This window comes from Camelus ferus, chromosome 11, assembly GCF_009834535.1.
Source record: "Camelus ferus isolate YT-003-E chromosome 11, BCGSAC_Cfer_1.0, whole genome shotgun sequence".
Lineage (NCBI taxonomy): Eukaryota > Metazoa > Chordata > Mammalia > Artiodactyla > Camelidae > Camelus > Camelus ferus.
Window position 1 is genome coordinate 41495744 of NC_045706.1, and position 18543 is coordinate 41514286.

General features: G+C 39.0%; 1 protein-coding gene across 5 annotated transcripts in view; it reads left to right on the top strand.

The window, feature by feature from the left end:
- Positions 1–18543, top strand: part of BICC1 (BicC family RNA binding protein 1) — a 251650-nt gene that overhangs the window by 204203 nt on the left and 28904 nt on the right. For all 5 annotated transcript variants that reach the window (XM_006190993.3, XM_032491440.1, XM_014564592.2 and 2 more), the window contains 11 exons: positions 4862–4941; positions 6896–7054; positions 8325–8378; positions 8823–9017; positions 9244–9495; positions 11686–11817; positions 13915–14101; positions 15915–16076; positions 16679–16875; positions 17015–17147; positions 17685–17841. In XM_006190993.3, the coding sequence (XP_006191055.2) occupies positions 4862–4941; positions 6896–7054; positions 8325–8378; positions 8823–9017; positions 9244–9495; positions 11686–11817; positions 13915–14101; positions 15915–16076; positions 16679–16875; positions 17015–17147; positions 17685–17841 (1708 nt within the window). The remainder of the gene's footprint in view (positions 1–4861; positions 4942–6895; positions 7055–8324; positions 8379–8822; positions 9018–9243; positions 9496–11685; positions 11818–13914; positions 14102–15914; positions 16077–16678; positions 16876–17014; positions 17148–17684; positions 17842–18543) is intronic.

The following is an 18543-nucleotide window of genomic DNA, read 5'->3' on the forward strand; positions in this document are numbered from 1 at the left end:
CAAAGCCGACTTGACTTTAGGCCACAATATGGAACAGATGCGCAGTTCTAATGTGATGTCTTTTATTTTGAGGTGTTGTGAGTGGGAGGAGTGGGGTTAGTCAAACAAAGGATTTTCTGTTGTTTTCTCTCTCCAAGAGAACATGCTGAGAATGAAAGCATTGCTTTGAATTTTTCTGATTGAATCTTTTCACTCGACAGCCTTCAATCATGGAGGCAGGAAGGCAGTTACAGACAGATCATTGGTGGAACACTGAAGGCTTAAATTCATCAAGTGTCAACAGCGCCTTCCTTTCTGTAGCATAATAAATGCGGTGAAATGGCCAACAAGACTTTTCTATAGATTTTTGCTGTGGGATAGGAGTGAAATGGAATGGGGTGAGGAGTGAGACGCTGTGGAACGGGGGTTTAAGCTTGAGGAGAGAAGGAAAAGACAATCAAATACTCATCAGTGTTTCCAGGAATGGGAGTGTTTCCCAGGATGGAAGACCAGAGAGCAGAAACCAGAGTTTCAAGAGATAATCTTTTAAAACCATAACTTAAGCTTGTATAGACATCCCAACTCTTTGAAATGTTTATCTTTACTGAAAGTATGGTTTTTAGCATGTTCTTATGAAAACAATTGTTGCCTTACCAAGTCCTTATGAATTTCCATATAGAGTTGTGAAAAAAAAAAAGAACAACTTTTTTTTTGCCCCAAAGTTTAGCTCTTTTGCAGGGTACACGTAGAAAGCACCCATATCATATCCTTGTCCGAACAGCTTCATGTTACCTATAGAAGGCTGGATCACTGTCTGGTCTCCTCTCTTCCATAGGGTGACACCAGAGAGCAGAGCAGACTGATGTGATAGGAACCTAAAAAACCAAAAATCAGGATGAATATCTGACAGTTTTCTGTATTTTCATAGAGGTACTAAAATCAGAATATTTGAAATCAAAACTGTTTTGGAAGTGCAGGATACCTGGTCACCTTGGATAGGAGGTTTAGACTCTGACTACAGATTTGCAGCCCCTCTCTGTGTTTAGCCATCTCCAGAAATAGGGGAGCCATCAGTCTTTTCAGCAACAGTTTGCTAAGTATGTGCTCCTTATTTGGCAGGGTGGAAGTTACAAAACCAGTTAAGACAATCCCTGTGTTCAGAGAGCTGGAGGGTGGATTGTACAGCAGTGGTTATGGTTTCTAGAGTAATGGCTCCAAACTGCCATGCCCACATTAGAGCTGTCCTCCAAAGCAGTTAGCTTTGGGGAGGGGGAGACTACACACTTACCTCCTGTTTCTCCACCAGCTTCCAGCAGTCTTCATGGCTGACCTTTTCCTTGTGTTTAGGTTTATTAATATGGTTCATACTTTGATTTTTCATCTCTCCATCAAGTTTTTCCAGAATGGGTCTGAATGAAACCTAGTTCCTTGTGGTATTACACTGGACAAGCCTGAATGGTAAACTGTAACGCTCATTGAAAGCAGAGAATTGTACTTTGCGGTTTGAATGAGCACATTAAGTTCAACTGGGAATAAGGGCTCCAATCCTGTGGATATCTTCTGACAAGAGGGAAAAGGGAATGACAAATACAAACTACTGGCCACTTAAGCAGTCTGAGCCAGAATTTTGTCATTTTTGTTTTTCCCCGTACTTACAAGACTTGATTATCTAAAGAATCACTTGGGTCCTGATTTGGGTCCTGGAGACAGCTGCATGCTGTTGGCGACTTTTCTGTCGCGTGTGTCCGTTGATGGTTTATTCTGTTGGTCACTAGATGGTGCTCTTTCACTTTGAAAGACTTTTTTTCTTAATTGAGGCTTTTGCTTTTTTATTTTGTTTATTGTTCTGTTGACGCAGAGATGGTGGAAAATCAAATTCTTTCCTAAATTGGATCTGAGGTTTCCTGTCCCTCTGAAGATGCATAGGAGTTTTAATGTGATTATCCAGACTGCAAAGTAATAGGTTTTCAGATTATCATACCACTCAGTACTTACTGTTAATTTATTTTGTGAAAAAACTTTTTTTTTCTTTAGAAACATTTTATGTTATATATACTTGGCCAATACATAAGAGACTACAATTACATTTTTTATGTGGTTTGATCTACCGTGTCCAACCCTTGATTTAAGAATCACTTGGGAAAACAACAGAATGCTGATTGCTGGGTCCTGGAGACCCAGGAACCTGTGTTTTAGCAAGTGCTGCAAGTGCGTCTGATGAACAGGCACGTTTTGGGAAGCACCAGGCTGTGAACCCCCGCTGGAGGAATGAGCATTTTTAGTAGACATTTATGTCAGAGTCAGCCTACAGTGGTTCAAAGCAAAGTTGAAGATCGTTGAGACCAAACTTTTGAGTGTCGACAGCTCTTGAGTAAATATTGTCTAGAGGAGTCCTAATGGATATGATAGGAATTCCTAAAGAGAATATTTGTTTACGTAAGTGTGTTAAAGTTGGCCAGAGCCTCACACAGAAAGGGCGGTTCCTGTTAGGATGCATTAAGGAGCAAGCAGTGTGGACAGGAGGCTCTCCCAGCTTATGGTGGTCCAACCTCAATTTTCCCCTACTTTTATTTAGGCTCCTCTCCTTATAATACCTGATATTTAAACATTTTAGAAAGTTTTAACCAATCTTGAGGTCTTTGATCTTCACAACGTACCTTTGACGGGGCAAATGTCAGAGGAGGGATTAAAGAACAGGATAAGGAGAAGTGCCCAAGCCAGGAGCCTCCACTGGGAGACACAGTCTGGGGAGAGGGTGGGGCTGGAGGTGATGGCACCGACTCAAATTAAACACAGCTGCGGGGAGGGCTCCCCAGGAGGCCAGATACATTCCTGAGCTCTGAAGCTCCATGGTGTATTGTTGTTGACTATGATTGCTCCATCCTGGTCCTGAGAGTGGGTAACTTTAGAAAATGGTTTCCTTCCTCTTCCAGTCTTTCATTCCTGTCTGTCTGTCTGTCTCTTGATTCTTCTCTCTCTCTTTCAATGGCATTGATGACTGTGGGGTGGAGGAGGATAGCGTAAATCAGTTTCAGGAAGTATCCACAGTTTGACAAAATCTACACTAGATTGTTTTAGATAATCAGTGGTTTAGAAGGACTTGGGCAGAACTGCTTGCTCATTTGGAAGTTGCTCAGCAAACATTAGCTAACTCTGTTGTTGACCTAAGTGTATGAAGTATACTTAGCAGAGAAGGCAGTGTGTTGTAGGCAGTCAGTAAGATTGGCATTATTAATGACTGTGATGATGGTAAATTTTCTGTTATTCAGCTTTATCACTAAAGCTAATGGTGTAGAACTTTCCGCTTACTCCAGGATGGTAGGGTAACAGAACACCCAGACTGCTGAAGAGACTTGAAAACCTGATTAAAGAGAGAATCCAAGAGGCATGTCCCCTCACCTCAAGAGCTTCAGCTCCGATGTCTCCCCGCACCTGGAAGATCCTAGCTCAGCCAACTGCCTCGCCTCCCCTATGCCTTACTTCTTAGTGAAGCCTAATGCCCCTTCCCATAGCTGGTCTTCCTGATCCTTTGTCCTGTTCTCCTTTTTCTTTTTTTTCATAATAGTTATGTTCTGATATAGTAGGTAATTTGTTTATTTGATTTCTTTTTGCCTCCCTGCACAAGACTGCAAGCTCCATGTGGACAGAGTCCTTCTTTGCTTTTTCATTACTGATGTATCTCCCAGCCCCTGGAATAGTGCCCAGCACATGGTAGAGGTTCAGAAAATATTTGCAGAATGAGTGAATGCTTGACTGTATAATATTCCCTGGCAGCAGTAAACAATAGACATAGTGCATATATATAAATTTTTTTTAATTGAAGTATAATCAGTTACAATGTGTCAATTCCTGGTGTACAGCATAATGTTTTAGTCATATATATACATACATATGTTCGTTTTCATATCCTTTTTCACTAAAAGCTGTTACAAGATATTGACTATAGATCCCTGTGCTATACAGAAGAAATTTATTTTCTATCTATTTTTATATATAGTCGTTAATATTTGCAAATCTCAAACTCCCAAATTTGTCCCTTCTCATCCCCTTTCTCCCCCGGTAACCATAAGATTTTTTACTATGTCTGTGAGTCTGTTCCTGTTTTGTAGATGAGTTCATAGTGTCCTTTTTTTTTTCTTAAGATTCCACATATGAGTGATATCATATGGTATTTTTCTTTCTCTTTCTGGCTTACTTCACTTAGAATGACAATCTCCAGGGCCATCCATGTTGCTGCAAACAGCATTATTTCATTCTGTTTTTATGGCTGAGTAGTATTTAGATATAGCATGTATTTAGTCACTTGATACTAATTCTGAATAAATATTAAATATTACTGAGTGAAGATTAAGTTTTTTTCTATTAACCTTGATCCATAAAATATCTTCTAAATTATCACATAGTTTAAAGTATGGATCCAGAGTTAGAAATCACTGGATTATAATAAGCCCTGAACAGTTTTCTGGGCAAGTTAGTAAACTGTTCTGTGCCTTAGTTTCCTCTGCAAGTAACCTCATAAAACCGTGTGTAGATTAAATGAGTCAGTGCATTTAAAGGCTTAGATCAGGGCCTGGAATGTAGCAAGAGATGAATTAATAAGTTGAATGCTTAGACTCCTCCCTTGTTTAAAAAATAATCACATGGTATTCTTATTTTGCAATTAAATTTAAAGTTGGGTTAGCTAGTGTTTAGAAGTAATAAAACGTAGATAAATGCACGGTTTGGGTATTTTTCATATTCCTGTTTTTAGCACAATGACAATACACCTAGAATAAACCAAGCACCGGGTTTATTATGGCATCACTTTTCTTATATTGTAGCATCAGTTTTAAAACAGAGTTTGGGGGTTTCTTATGAGCCCTTTGTTTCTAATTTCTTGTAGATCCCCATATTAAGGTTTCTGGAAAGAAAGAAGATGTTAAGGAAGCCAAGGAAATGATCATGTCTGTCTTAGACACAAAAGTAAGTGAATGTTAAGGACACTCAGATGTCAGAACCTTGTCTCTGCAAGGGCTACTTCATGCTGTTATGAAAGAATCATTTGGAGAAGAAAAACCAGGAGAAAGTAATGGTGGGTTTTAAAATAAGCACGTGTGATTCTACAATGGATGTAAAGTTCTGTTTAAAATGTGAATAGGTTCTCTCATACTGGGTAATTGAATAATATATTCTCTCTCTCTGTATATGTATATGTATGTATGTATATATGTATGCACATACGTACATATATGCCATCTTCAGAAAGTCATCGACCCCGATTGGTATAGGGCAAGTAATAAAGATCTCAAGAATTAGCATATTTGCCTTCATGATGCCAGTGGAAAACCAAAGGAATCTGTATGGCTGTGTGAGAGATGGCATGAAACTTGACACTTTGTCCTGTATGTTCCTCTCAGTGCAAGTATATGTAGAGAGAGACAATAGGGAAATTAAAGTATGTAAAACTGTGTACTTATTTGTGAGAATTTATTTTAATAAACACTTCTAAATCACTTACTATATGCCAGGCACTGAGCTATGCACTTTACAAATATTAATTTGTTTAATCCTCATACCTTAACTCAGCACAGAGATAGATGTTGGGGAATTTGCCCGGGATCCAGTAGCTGATGGGTGGGGAGGTGATGTCTGGTTCTTAACCACTATGTTTTGCCACCTAGTATTTACTGAGATGGTTTCTGATCTCTTCCTCTTTCTTTTCTTGTTCCTTTTTGTTGTTCCTGTTGTTTTTTATTTTTAAGAATGATTCACCTTATAATTATTAAATATTTTAGAATTTTCTCTCTAAAAAGGATATCTTTTTCTTTTTTTTTCAATTTTAGAGGTTAAACTAAAAACTGTTTAAAAACTAAAATATTTCATGGATATAAGTTTAAAATTTAAGAATTCAGAAGATGTAACACTATTGATATTTTTAACATCTTGCTGTATTTTGACTTTTTAATTTTACTTTCTAAGGACTGAAGAATTTCAATATCAATTTTGTAATTGATTCATAATCATAATTCATAATTATTTATGAAGCCTTAGAATTTTACATTTTGCTTTAATATAACTAATCTGACACTCTGTATTGGTTTACTCAAGCCATTTACCCTGGAGTTCTGTACTTGGTGGTCCCTTCATCACATTTCCTACCAGCAAGAATACTACATCTCCTTTGTCAAATTTGACATACAGTGACAGAGAAGTTGTGGAAACATTTGTAAATACTTTTTTTTATTCCATTCTGAGTTTTATTTTTACTTCTAGTTTTCTCTCATTGTTCAATAGTCCTAGTAACATACATACTCAGCCTTGTAATTGTTTTCATATGTTTCTAGTTATTTGAATTATGTTTCATGAATAAGGCCTATTAAAGAAAAAATGAGTTATTTATTTGTAATTGTATCTGAATTACGTAACTGCCACTTTCTAAAACATTGTCTTGGTAAAGAATGTATCTGTCTATTTCTTCTGACAAGTTTGTCTTTAAATGAGAATTTTTTAACACCTTCCTTGTGGTATGACTCCTGTACAGTAAACTACACATATTTCAGATGTACAATTTGATGAGTTTTGATAGGTGTATAGTGGAAGGGCATAGTGCAGTGGTAGAGTGCTTGCCTAGCATGCATGAGGTCCTGGGTTCAATCCCCCGTACCTCCATTAAACAAACAAGCCTAATTCCCCCCAACAACAAAAAATAAATAAAAAGATAAACTTAAAAAAAAAAACCCTGAGAATTTCTTTTTTATTAGCCAAAGAGAAATAGATAGAAATTGAACATTCATAGATTAAGATTATCTCATTAAGAAATCTGTAAGATCTCCTACTGGGTCACTTTGTTAATACAGTTCCCTTGGGGGAAAGGTGTTTGAAGGAATTGTTCTTTCCTTTTTCATGCATCAAGAAATAATACATTATTTCCATGTAGAGCAATCGGGTTACCTTGAAGATGGATGTTTCACATACAGAACATTCTCATGTCATTGGCAAAGGTGGCAACAATATTAAAAAGGTGATGGAAGAAACAGGATGCCACATCCACTTTCCAGATTCCAACAGGAATAACCAAGCAGAAAAAAGCAACCAGGTGCTTTGTCTTTTCACATGAACTTTTACGGGACAAATTAAAGCTTGATTTTTCTGTATGCATGTCTTCTTTTGGGAGAGGAGAGCAAAAGAGTAACCACGGAGACAGCACATGGATAGACTGTGTGTCCTCCTCTAAGGAGACCGGAGGTGCTCTGCTTTTGTAAAGAGATGAGTTGTAGATGGGCCGTAAGTTCTTGGTCTCTACATGGGTGGCGGAAGAGAGGGAAGGATGTCAGGGCAGCATACAATGCGGTCCCCTGTGGAAAGGCTCAGAAGGCCTGTGAGTTAGGAGAGGACCTGCAAGCTTGCCTGGTCCCAGCTCCTATGTTTTTCTGGGATTGTGCATCGCACAAGCGGTCCTCCTGGCTACGGCACATCACATTCTGAGAGACAGTGAATGAGTGTCCGACTTCCTCAGGTTGACTTAAATTGTGTCTCTCTTTAGTTTATACACATTTTTTTCCAGTTCTTGTGGTTGAAAATAAGTGGAACTCACCTGTCTACATGAAAAGGCTTTTAGTACTTGAAGAACAGGTGGTATTATTTGTGCCATTTAGAAGTTTTCTCTCCTGATCTAATCACACTACTAGGAATTAGGTCAGCCACGAAGATGAGTAAGATAGTGTTCTCTGGGGGGGACTGATGGTGACAGTGGGCACGTACATGAGGAACTGGATAGAAAGCCATGGATGAAGCGAGGGCAGTAATCAGAATATGTGACAGCTGGTGTGGCTTGGGCATGGCTCACGAGAGCAGTGTCCTGGAGCCCCACCCCTTCCCCTAATGCCGAGAGTAGTTCTTTAGTGGATGCAACATAGGAAGGCCCAGGAGCTCCCAGGGGAGGGCTGCTGGAGCAACGGTTTTTTGCCAGGCAGCATGGGAGTAGTTCATTATCTTGAGAACTTAGCGCAGCAGCATCACTGCACGTTGATGTCCATCTCGTATGCAGAGAGTTTGAACCAAAGGGAGAACATGCAGTGAACAGGAGAAATTATGAAGGGGGCAGGATGGCCTGCTGGGGCCTGTGATGTTTTAGGTAAGTCCAGGAGGTGATGTAGATCACCGGACACGAATGTTAAAATACAAATTCTGATCAAGTAGGTCTGGGTTGGTGCCTGAGATCCTTCACTTTTAACGAGCTCCCAGATAAAGGCCCTGCTGTTTCCTTTCCTGGACAACACTTTGAGTAGCGAGGATGTAGATAACTGGAAAAACAGATGTGGGTCCAATTACAATAAATCTGACTCTTTGTTTTCTTATTTTTGTAGGTATCTATAGCAGGACAACCGGCAGGAGTAGAATCTGCCCGAGTTAGAATTCGGGTAACTATTTATTACTTTATGGACTGTAAATCAGTGTCCGCGATGCTTGCATTGTAAGGCAATAAAAATACCATAGTTTATCAATCTATATCCAGGTCATATGTTCAATATGTAGGAAATAGTGACAGAAATTGTTTTAATGTATTGAAGATGTTTCTTCGACTCATTCTGGATTTTATCTGACTTGGTTTCTCTGATGATTTTGAAATGATCAAAAAGATTCCTGAGGAAAAACGCCACAGGCAGTCCAGGTTACATAGTCTCAGGTTTCACCAAAGGCTCCTTTCATTTAAAAAACTTTATACCGTCTGTCTAAGTTTATGGCTGTAATAAAAGCCTTATGCTTTAAGATTCCATCTTTAGAAAAGAATGAATGAATTATACACATCTCTAAATGTCCAGCGATTTAACTGTCTGATCTGGGTTCTCATAATTTATTTTCAGGAGCTGCTTCCTTTGGTGCTGATGTTTGAGCTACCGATTGCTGGAATTCTTCAACCAGTGCCCGATCCTAATTCCCCCTCTATTCAGCACATATCACAAACGTACAACATTTCAGTGTCATTTAAACAGCGGTCCCGCGTGTATGGTGCTACTGTGATAGTACGAGGGTCTCAGAATAACACAAGTGCTGTGAAGGCAAGTGGTTTTGATAATTCTGAACATTGTAGGTGTATAGATCATGAAAGTTTTATTTTTTAAAGGATTTTAGATGAATTTGTTTCCCAGAATTTTTTTCTCTTATTACATTCTGGTTTTTAGAACGTGTTGAATTTTTCCATAGCTGTCAGAAGTGCAATAGACTCTTTCCCTTTGTGTGGACAGTTACTGTATAGGATTATTTCTCTCCCGCCCTTCCTCCTAGGAAGGAACTGCCATGCTGTTGGAACATCTTGCTGGGAGCTTGGCATCCGCCATCCCCGTGAGCACACAGCTAGATATTGCAGCTCAACATCATCTCTTTATGATGGGTCGAAATGGAAGCAACATCAAACATATCATGCAGAGAACGGGTGCTCAGATCCACTTTCCTGATCCCAGTAATCCACAAAAGAAATCCACCGTCTACCTCCAGGGCACCATTGAGTCTGTCTGTCTTGCAAGGCAATATCTCATGGTAGGTTTACTGAAATTAATGTTACACTGTACCCAGAGAGGTAAAAAAAAAAAAAAAAGATATGTTGCTGCACATATTGTACCAGTGTGGTATTTATAGAAGCACTTTGGAATCCTGGTCAAATAAGGAAGTGTCTTGGTAAAAGGAAATAAAAGAATAAGGTATATAGTGCCTCACAGACTTAATTTCATTAGCTAGGTGAGTAATTTCCTTGCAGTCTTTGTTTTTTTAAACTTAGACTAAACATGGAAGAGGTTACAGTGAAAGAATTGGCTGTATTTTGTGAAAGGTGATTATTTTTATCTGATGTATTAGTTTGCTTTGATAAAGAAAGTCTTCTGTTTAAACAGAAAAGTTAAAAAATACATTAAAAATTTTTTTAATTTTTTATTGACGTATAGTCAGTTTACGATGTGTTAATTTCTGGTGTACAGCATAATGCGTCTGTTTTATACCTTTTGAAAATACATTTAAAATTTTACCCTCAAAGACATAAATTTTGGTAGCATGAAACTTTGAATATTTCATAAATCTCTGAAACAATTTAAAAAATGCTATTTAAGCCATGAATTTGAGTGTCGTGCATTGAAGAAAAATAGCAGTTATATAATGTACTACTGCTTCCAACTTATAATTTGCAATTTTTCTTTCCTTCCTATATTCATTTAAAAACTCAGTGTGTAGGTTGATATATAGTAACAAAATGGACTGACATACTCTGGACTCACAAGTTTTCTTATTATAAACACCATTGTATTCTCCTGTTCAAGTTAGACCTTTAGTGACATTTGAATCCGTAAGCTTCAGGTGTGACCTTTGCTTTTATTAACTTACAGAATTAGTTTTTGAGAAACTTAAAGAAAATCCAAATTTGTATTGTTGATCCAATTCTTCTGACAGACGACAATCTGTTATAATCAATAAAGGTTATAATACACTAATTTTAAGAAATTAATTTTGTGCATGATTTTTTGTAGCCAAGCTGAGTTAGGCTATTTTTAATATGCTACTAATTAGATAGCGTTTTTGTATCCAAAGATTATTATGATTATTCTTCACATTTTTTTGCACTGTTCAAGTTCTTTAGATCTTATTCTGAGCTCAGTGAACTTTCAAGCATTCTGTGCAGTAATGAGTTCATATTCATACTTTGATAATACCAGCCAAAATATGGGTGTGCAGTGAGATGCAGTATTATTATTGCACAATCTTGAAAGACGTGAGGAAAGGGTAAATTAAAAGGCTTTAACTTATGTTTTAAATGCCATCACTTTTTTTTTATAGCAATGTCCTTACAAACATCACTTATCCAGAGGAGAAACGGAACACAGTGATTTCATTTTAGTTCTAGTATGTTTGATGGTGACTTCTGAGACTTAACATGCAGACCCGTCAGTCAGTGGGCCAGCACTGAGTATCCTGTGCATCAAAAAAAAAATGTATGGGTTGTGGTTCCTATACTTAGTAGATGAGGGGACAGAAAGAAAGCATCAGAGATAAAAAAAAACAGTGCTGAACTCTGTGGTGCTAAGAAGTGAGATAGTTTAAAGAAGGGATAATGGTAGCAGTTTACTCCAGGAAGGAGGTAAGGTTTGAGCTGCATCAGAAGAGAGGTACCCCAATACTTTCGATAAGTAAAGACCCCGATGGACAGCATTTCTTTAAAAGATAGTCAAGAGGGTGGTCTAGTCTGGAGGAAGGGGCGGATGTGTACACATGTAGGCCCATGATTGCACAAGCAAAGCTGGGCTGAGATGTGGAGATTTTAAAATGCTGACACATGTTTAGATTCCATTCAGGAGGCGATAAAAAGCCACTGCTGCGAGTCTTTGAGCCAGGGCACAGTATTGGTACCCTTGATGTGGTTGAGAAACTAGTTTCTGGCATTACTAACAAAACCAAAGTCAGAGAGTGGAGGAATTTTCCAAGGTGGAGAGTAGGTTAAAAGTTCAGAGCCAGAAACAGAAACATAAGATGTGTATTTTTGTCATCCAAAAAATAGTTTCCACCCCTCAACATTATTTCCACACCAGCATTCTAAGCTGTGTGAAGGTATGTAACTTAGCTTTAATATTTTGGCTTACTTCTTAATCCATAAGATACTGCATTCTTTGTAGGCATGTTACATTATTGGATGTTTAAATGAGTAACCTTTTAACCTCCCACACTTTCTCTCATGATGTTTCCTAGGGTTGTCTTCCTCTTGTGCTGATGTTTGATATGAAGGAAGAAATTGAAGTCGATCCACAGTTCATTGCTCAGTTGATGGAGCAGCTCGATGTCTTCATCAGTATTAAACCAAAGCCAAAACAGCCGAGCAAGGTGGGTTCAGAGTCTGGACCCAAAGAGAACCGCATATCATATCACATTCTGTATAGTTTTATTTTCATTTAAGTGTGTATTTGCCTATACATGAAACTAAATATTCTATATAATATCCATCATTATGTGTTATACTTAGTTATTTTATATAGATACAGATTTGTAACAACATTCATTATGATCATTTTATCTATGTGTTGGTTTTTGGAGTCCATTTGTGACTATTTTTATTATATATGAGAAGGAAAGAGAAAACTTTTTTTATTAACTTGCCATCTGGTAACTTGAAGGTTTACTAAGCTGCCAGAGAGTTGATAAGGCTAAGTAAACGTTACGTTCTGTGTGTCAGTATACATGTACATACCCGATGCAGTTCAGCAAATACCTAGGTACTTACTGTTTGTGAGCCGCTGGGAGATTCAAAGATTAGGTGCCGATTCTCCTTCATAAATATTTTACATAATGACATGTCCCCAGTTCAGCCTTCTTGGAATTTCTCCTCTAAGATGTTGCAAAATTTCATTAATTACATGTACTGCCCAAATTTAATGGGATAATTATGATGATATCAAGTACTAGTGAACATGTGAGGAAAGAGGAATGTTCCTACTTTGAATCGTGTACATTGGCACAGCCACTTTGAAGAGCCATTTGTAACCATCTGATCATGCTGGAAAAGCGGACCGGCTTCCCACCCGCCCCCAGCAGTTCTGCTTCTAGTTAGACATGCTGATGAAGCTTTGTATCAGAAATCAAAGGACAAGGACGGTGTTAAAAAAAAAAAAAAAAAGAAAAGAAAAGCAAGTTGTGGAATAACATGTACTACATGATAACATTCATGTATACATTTTATTATAGTTGGTAAAACACCAAACAATTGTAACTCCCATTTTTTAAATTTCTAAACTGTGAATTTTATCATAGCTGCCTATGGTATACATGTAAGATGCATTACTGTATACAATTTTGTATATGTGTAAATAATGTGGTGTTTGGTGGCCAACTTAAGAAAAGCAAACACGCCTTCCTCAGAAGAAAACCATAAAGGAAAAAATAGGATTGCTTCTAAATGAACTTGACATACTGAGTTGCACGTTAGAGAATAGGATACTAATTTTATGAACCGTGGAGCTTTACGCTTGACTAATCTGCGCTGACTGGAGTCACTGTAGGTACCAGGACTGAAGGATACAGACAGAAGGGACCTCTGAGGACTTGGGCATGTAGAGATGCACAGGCATAGGAAGATTTCTAGATTTGAGTGAGAAGTGAGCCGGGGTCAGGGGAGAACAGGTTGTGAGAGCTCTGAGAGCTTGAGTGGCCCCAGGGCCGTGTGATGCTGCCTCGCTGGCCCTGAGGCTGACCACTGCCCTCACTGCTTTCTCAGCCACACGTTTTCTTCATTGTTCATTGGAGGCTTTCCCCCTTGGGTGCACATTTTCAGTTCTGCAGATGGGTCCATTGAGGAAAAAAAAATGATTTATTGTCTGGAAATGAATTTTACCACAAGCTTTGCCACAGATCTGTCATCGAGAAATAGTGGCACCTCAGGGTCCGTTAGTTAACTAGTAGACTGTAAATGTCAAATGTGACTGTTACTGTGCAGTCTATATATGGTGACAAGTTGGATTTGTTTTGGAAAGACGAGGTGCAGGGGGAGGGGAGCTTTCGTGTAAAAGCAAGAGGATGTGAACGAGAAAAAAAAGAATGGGCTGAGGGACGGCCCCAAGTTGCAGCCCTCTGACTGCCCCTCCACAGCTGCGCCGTGACCGTGGGCAGCGAGGCCCTGAACCTCACTGAACAGGAATAAGAATTCCCACCCCATAAGGGTTTGGCAGGAATTGAAATATATGTGCAGCTTCCATCAGTGCCTGGCACACAGGCCACACCCAGCAAATGGTGACTAACATTTCATGGCCTTACCAAAAGGACTGAGCTTCAGAAATAAGGGGTTAGAATTTGCAGTTGATTTTAAAGCAGCATTAATCCAGTGCCTGAGTGGAATTCTTATTACCATATTCATTTCTCATCCTCCTCCCCAGTTCATTGTGGACTACTTGCATGTCACTTTTTCTTTCTCATTATGTGTTTTCATAGTCTGTGATTGTGAAAAGTGTTGAGCGAAATGCCTTAAATATGTATGAAGCAAGGAAATGTCTCCTCGGACTTGAAAGCAGTGGGGTTACCATAGCAACCAGTCCGTCCCCAGCATCGTGCCCTGCCGGCCTGGCATGTCCCAGCCTGGATATCTTAGCTTCAGCAGGCCTCGGACTCACTGGACTAGGTATAAAATTTATTATTATAGCCTTTCTTAGTCACTGGGGGATTGCATATCCAGTTCCCTTTCTTTCTGTCATTAGAGGCTACATTTTAAAGGCAATACTTCTCCCTCTTCAGGCTCTTAAGATCAGGTGAAAAGCAACAAAACTCGAATCAATCCATTTTGATTTTTTTTGTTAGACTCTATGGATTTCTGTTAACCAGATTCTTTTTATTTCAGCATAAATAATCAAGGTCTGGCTGTTTTATTTTCAGTGGCTGTGTTTGTTCTTCTAAATTAAGAATGCCATTGAGAGTGAAATGAGCAGACTGACTGTAATTTATGTGTTTGTTCTCCCTTGCATTTGCAATATTGCCATCAGTCCCTAGAGATAAAGATTATCCAGTGTGCTTTTCAAAAAGTAATTGCAAATCTGCAAGAGAGGTGGGGAGAAGGGGAGGTGAAAGCAGGCAGGACCCCCACTCCCACAGGCGAGGCCTGCCTTGCCCAGCCACAAAGGAAATCTAGCCTGTGGCCACCAAGGGAAGCAGACGGACCTGTATTTATATCTAAGGCGAAGAAGAGAAAGATGAAAGGACAGCAGGATCTCGGTGCTTTAGTTCCTTGAGAGAGTAGATGTGTGTTGCCTCATTTACAGATTCCCATCTTGCGGGCTGAAGCTCACTGCTATATTACCGTTATGCTGGGTTCACTACTTTCTTGCACATTATATTTAAAGTTAATGTAACAACCCTCACAAATCATTCTGCCTCATTCAGTGTTGATTTGAGACAGAAAAAAAATATACTTTCAGCAGGCTTTAAATTTTTTAATAGCTATTCTTGCTTTTAGAAAGTGTAATACGGTTATACTATGATTAGGATTCCAAATAGCCCTGCCCAGACACCATTACAGGTAAAGTCAGATTCCTACCCCACCTTGGCCCCTAATCTCCTACAGTTGAGGAGATCTGAAGAGTCGTAGTAACACTGCAATGCATGTGAGTTGGGAAATTGCCAGTCAGGCGACTTAGCAGGAACTGAGTTCCTCCTGCACTAGAGAGGAAAAAAGTGGACAAAAGATCAGAGTGACTTAATTTTTAAAAATGTTTTCATGACTGTCCCTATCCTGTAATACTTAATGCTCTAAGTATTCCCGGAAACTTATTATACAGATTCACTCTTCAGAACATATTTGAAATGCCTAAAGGGAAATTTCATTACTAAATCAAACATTTAATCCTTAAAAGAAGCAAAAACCCCCAAATACTATTTTCCTGAGAAAAGTTTTCATATGCGTTGGGATGGACCACAAAGAAGTCATGGATGTGTTTTGACATCCACACGAAAACGTTTCCAGGTAGGCTAGCCCGTCTGCAAATGGACAGAAGGAAGCCATCCCACCGCAGGCAGACATCCCCTATCCACAGCTAATTGTAAGTGGTTTGAAAAGAGGTTGTTTGGAAGCTGGTGACAAGTGAGTTATGCAGATAAATAAAAATGGGTTTCCACTGGAGCAGAGCTGTGCTCATCCTGGCAGTCGAAGTGAGTCCAGAGCTGCAGGGGGGTGCTCAGTGACTGGGCTGCTGTCCTGGTCCGGGCACACCTGTCTTCCATTTCCAGATCACCATCTACTTCTGGATAAGCTGGGTCCTGTGCTGGAGTTGTGCACATGCAGTGTTTCATGTGAATATTTGAAAGAAGGTAGTCTATCACTCATATGTTATATTTAGAAAATATCAGATTATGTGTGTGTGATTTTAAATGGCAATATTGGTGCCATCTGTATTTTAAAATTTTAAATTTATGTGTATTGACTTCACATTCATTCATTACAGGTCTTTTGGGACCCACCACCTTGTCTCTAAACACTTCGACTTCTCCGAACTCACTCTTGAATGCTCTCAATAGCTCAGTCAGTCCTTTGCAAAGTCCGAGTTCTGGCACCCCCAGCCCCACATTGTGGGCACCCCCACTTGCGAATACTTCAAGTGCCACAGGTCAGTATCATTTAAGTATAACCAAAGGCGTGTATCCTTAGACATGATCAGTTTTTAAATGAAATTTATGAGTGGTTCTGTTTCCTCAGGGAAAAATTATGGTTCAAAGCATACTGTAGCCAGACAGATTCCCCAGTGTGTAAATTAGCTAAAATGAAGCATAGCAAAGAAGTGAGTTTTTTCATAAAAGTAGTATGTAATCTTCCAATGTGACAAGCAGATCAGGAATAAGAGCATGATGTGCAGGGGGCAGTGGCAAAGGCACGGAAGGGTCACTGACCCGGCAGTGAGGAAATGCAGGTTCTAGTTTGACAGATTTGCTTGGTAGCCACATGCACATGCTGAGTCCAGCTAGTGTCCTCCTCTGCACAGTGAAGAGCTTGGATTAAATATTCTCTAAAGTGTTCTTCCATTTTCATAATTTTTGTGTTTTTATAGTAATGTGTTAAACCTGTTAACAGAGGTATCAAAATTGAATTCTCTTCTGAATGTGCAGCAACAAAAATGACATTTTTTGTTGTCATTACTGAAAATGATAAAATAATACGTGTTGATTCTGAATTTTTTTCCTGTCTAATATTTGCCTTCATGCAATGTTGTAGGTTTTTCTGCTATACCACACCTTATGATTCCATCTACTGCCCAAGCCACATTAACCAATATTTTGTTGTCTGGAGTGCCCACCTTCGGGCACACAGCTCCATCTCCGCCTCCTGGCTTGACACCTGTTGATGTCCATATCAACAGTATGCAGACAGAAAGCAAAAAAATCTCTGCTTCTTTAAATGGACACGCACAGGTAATGCCCTTCAGCTAGAATCATGTGATCAGTGCTGTTTGTGAGGGATAAGCCACAGGTGACACATTTAAGCTTTCACTGAAATGAATTTTAGAATTATGACCATATCTGTATGTTATTTTTTCTATTATTATTTCAGTCTCCAAATATAAAATATGGTGCAATATCCACCTCGCCGCTTGGAGAAAAAGTGCTTAGTGCGAATCATGGTGATCCTTCCAGACCAACAACTGGATCTGAGCAGGTGTCTCCCAAATCAAATCCTGCAGAAGGTACCTTTCCTTCTGCTCTGCATTTTGGATAAAGGGGATTGTAGAAAGTCTGTGCAGTGATTTTAAGTTGGTTTTGCTAACTGGTCATAATTCATCCTGCCTCTAGTATGCAGAAAGACATTATCTTGAATAAAATTCCAAAGAGCATGGTGATAAACTGAAAAGGACTTTTCCACAGAAAGAATCACTTTCCCATTACATTGGACTCCCTCAATTAAAGTGAATGTAATTGTGTAGCAGGAAAGCATCAGTTTACTCTGTGTGTGTGTGTGTGTGTGTGTGTATAATTTTTTCCAAGTAGAGTATTTCTTTTTATAACTCCTTCATCCCCTAAGAGTCTTTCAAAAATATGAGCATCTTTTCTTCAAAGTTCATCTTGAGATTTTGAGACAGCCTGAATTTAAGATGTCTTCTCTGCAGCTGAAAATTGTTACATTTATGTCTCTATAGTGTTGGATTCTGATTTGTTTCCACTGCAGGTGATTGTTGATTTTAAGGTGATGATCGGATTTTACTTTTTTCTCTCCTCCTCTGCAGGTTGTAATGATGCTTTTGTTGAAGTCGGCATGCCTCGAAGTCCTTCTCATTCTGGAAATGCTGGTGACTTGAAACAGATGATGGGTCCCTCCAAAGTTTCCTGTGCTAAGAGGCAAACAGTAGAACTATTGCAAGGCACGAAAAACTCACATTTGCAGTATGTATTTTAATCTTAAAGGCCCTTGACCCTTTGATAGAAAGTGTATAATAGGCTGGAGTTGTTTTAAACTCAATAGTTCATGCTCTTTAGTTCAAGTGAGTTTGATTTTATCTGAGTTTTTTCATTTCTCTTTATAATTACCCTTTCTTTTTCCTTTTAAGCTTTTTAAATTAAGAAATAATACCTGGTAAATTTCACCACTGCTATAAAACAAAATTCAACTGAGTAAATTTAAAGATCAAATTGGCTTTATTTAACGATTCATGCATCAGCAGCCATCCTATTTAGCAAATAGAAAGGAGCTCCAAAGAGCTGCAGGAAAGATTTTTAAAAGCAGAAGGAGGGTGGGACAAAGGATTCATAAACAAAAGAAAGGTTTATTTCAGACAAGGTCACCTTCCTTTGGGAGAAGGCACTGATCAGTCAGGTGGATTACCTCACTAGTGCTGGCCAAGAAATTCTAGATAGGGCTGGTTAAGATTACATTCCTAGGAGAGGCTGAAACTGGTTAGGTCAGGAATAAAGTCTTGGTTTGCTGACAAGGGGTTTAGCACAAGTGACTCCATTTTGGGACTGTTGTGTCCAATTCTCTCCTTTTGATCAGACTCAGCCTGAGCAAGAGATGTGAAAATTTTGAGGCGTTAGTCCCACTCTCAGGATTCTGTAGTTCTTACAGCTTTTACTTATTCTCTATGTGAC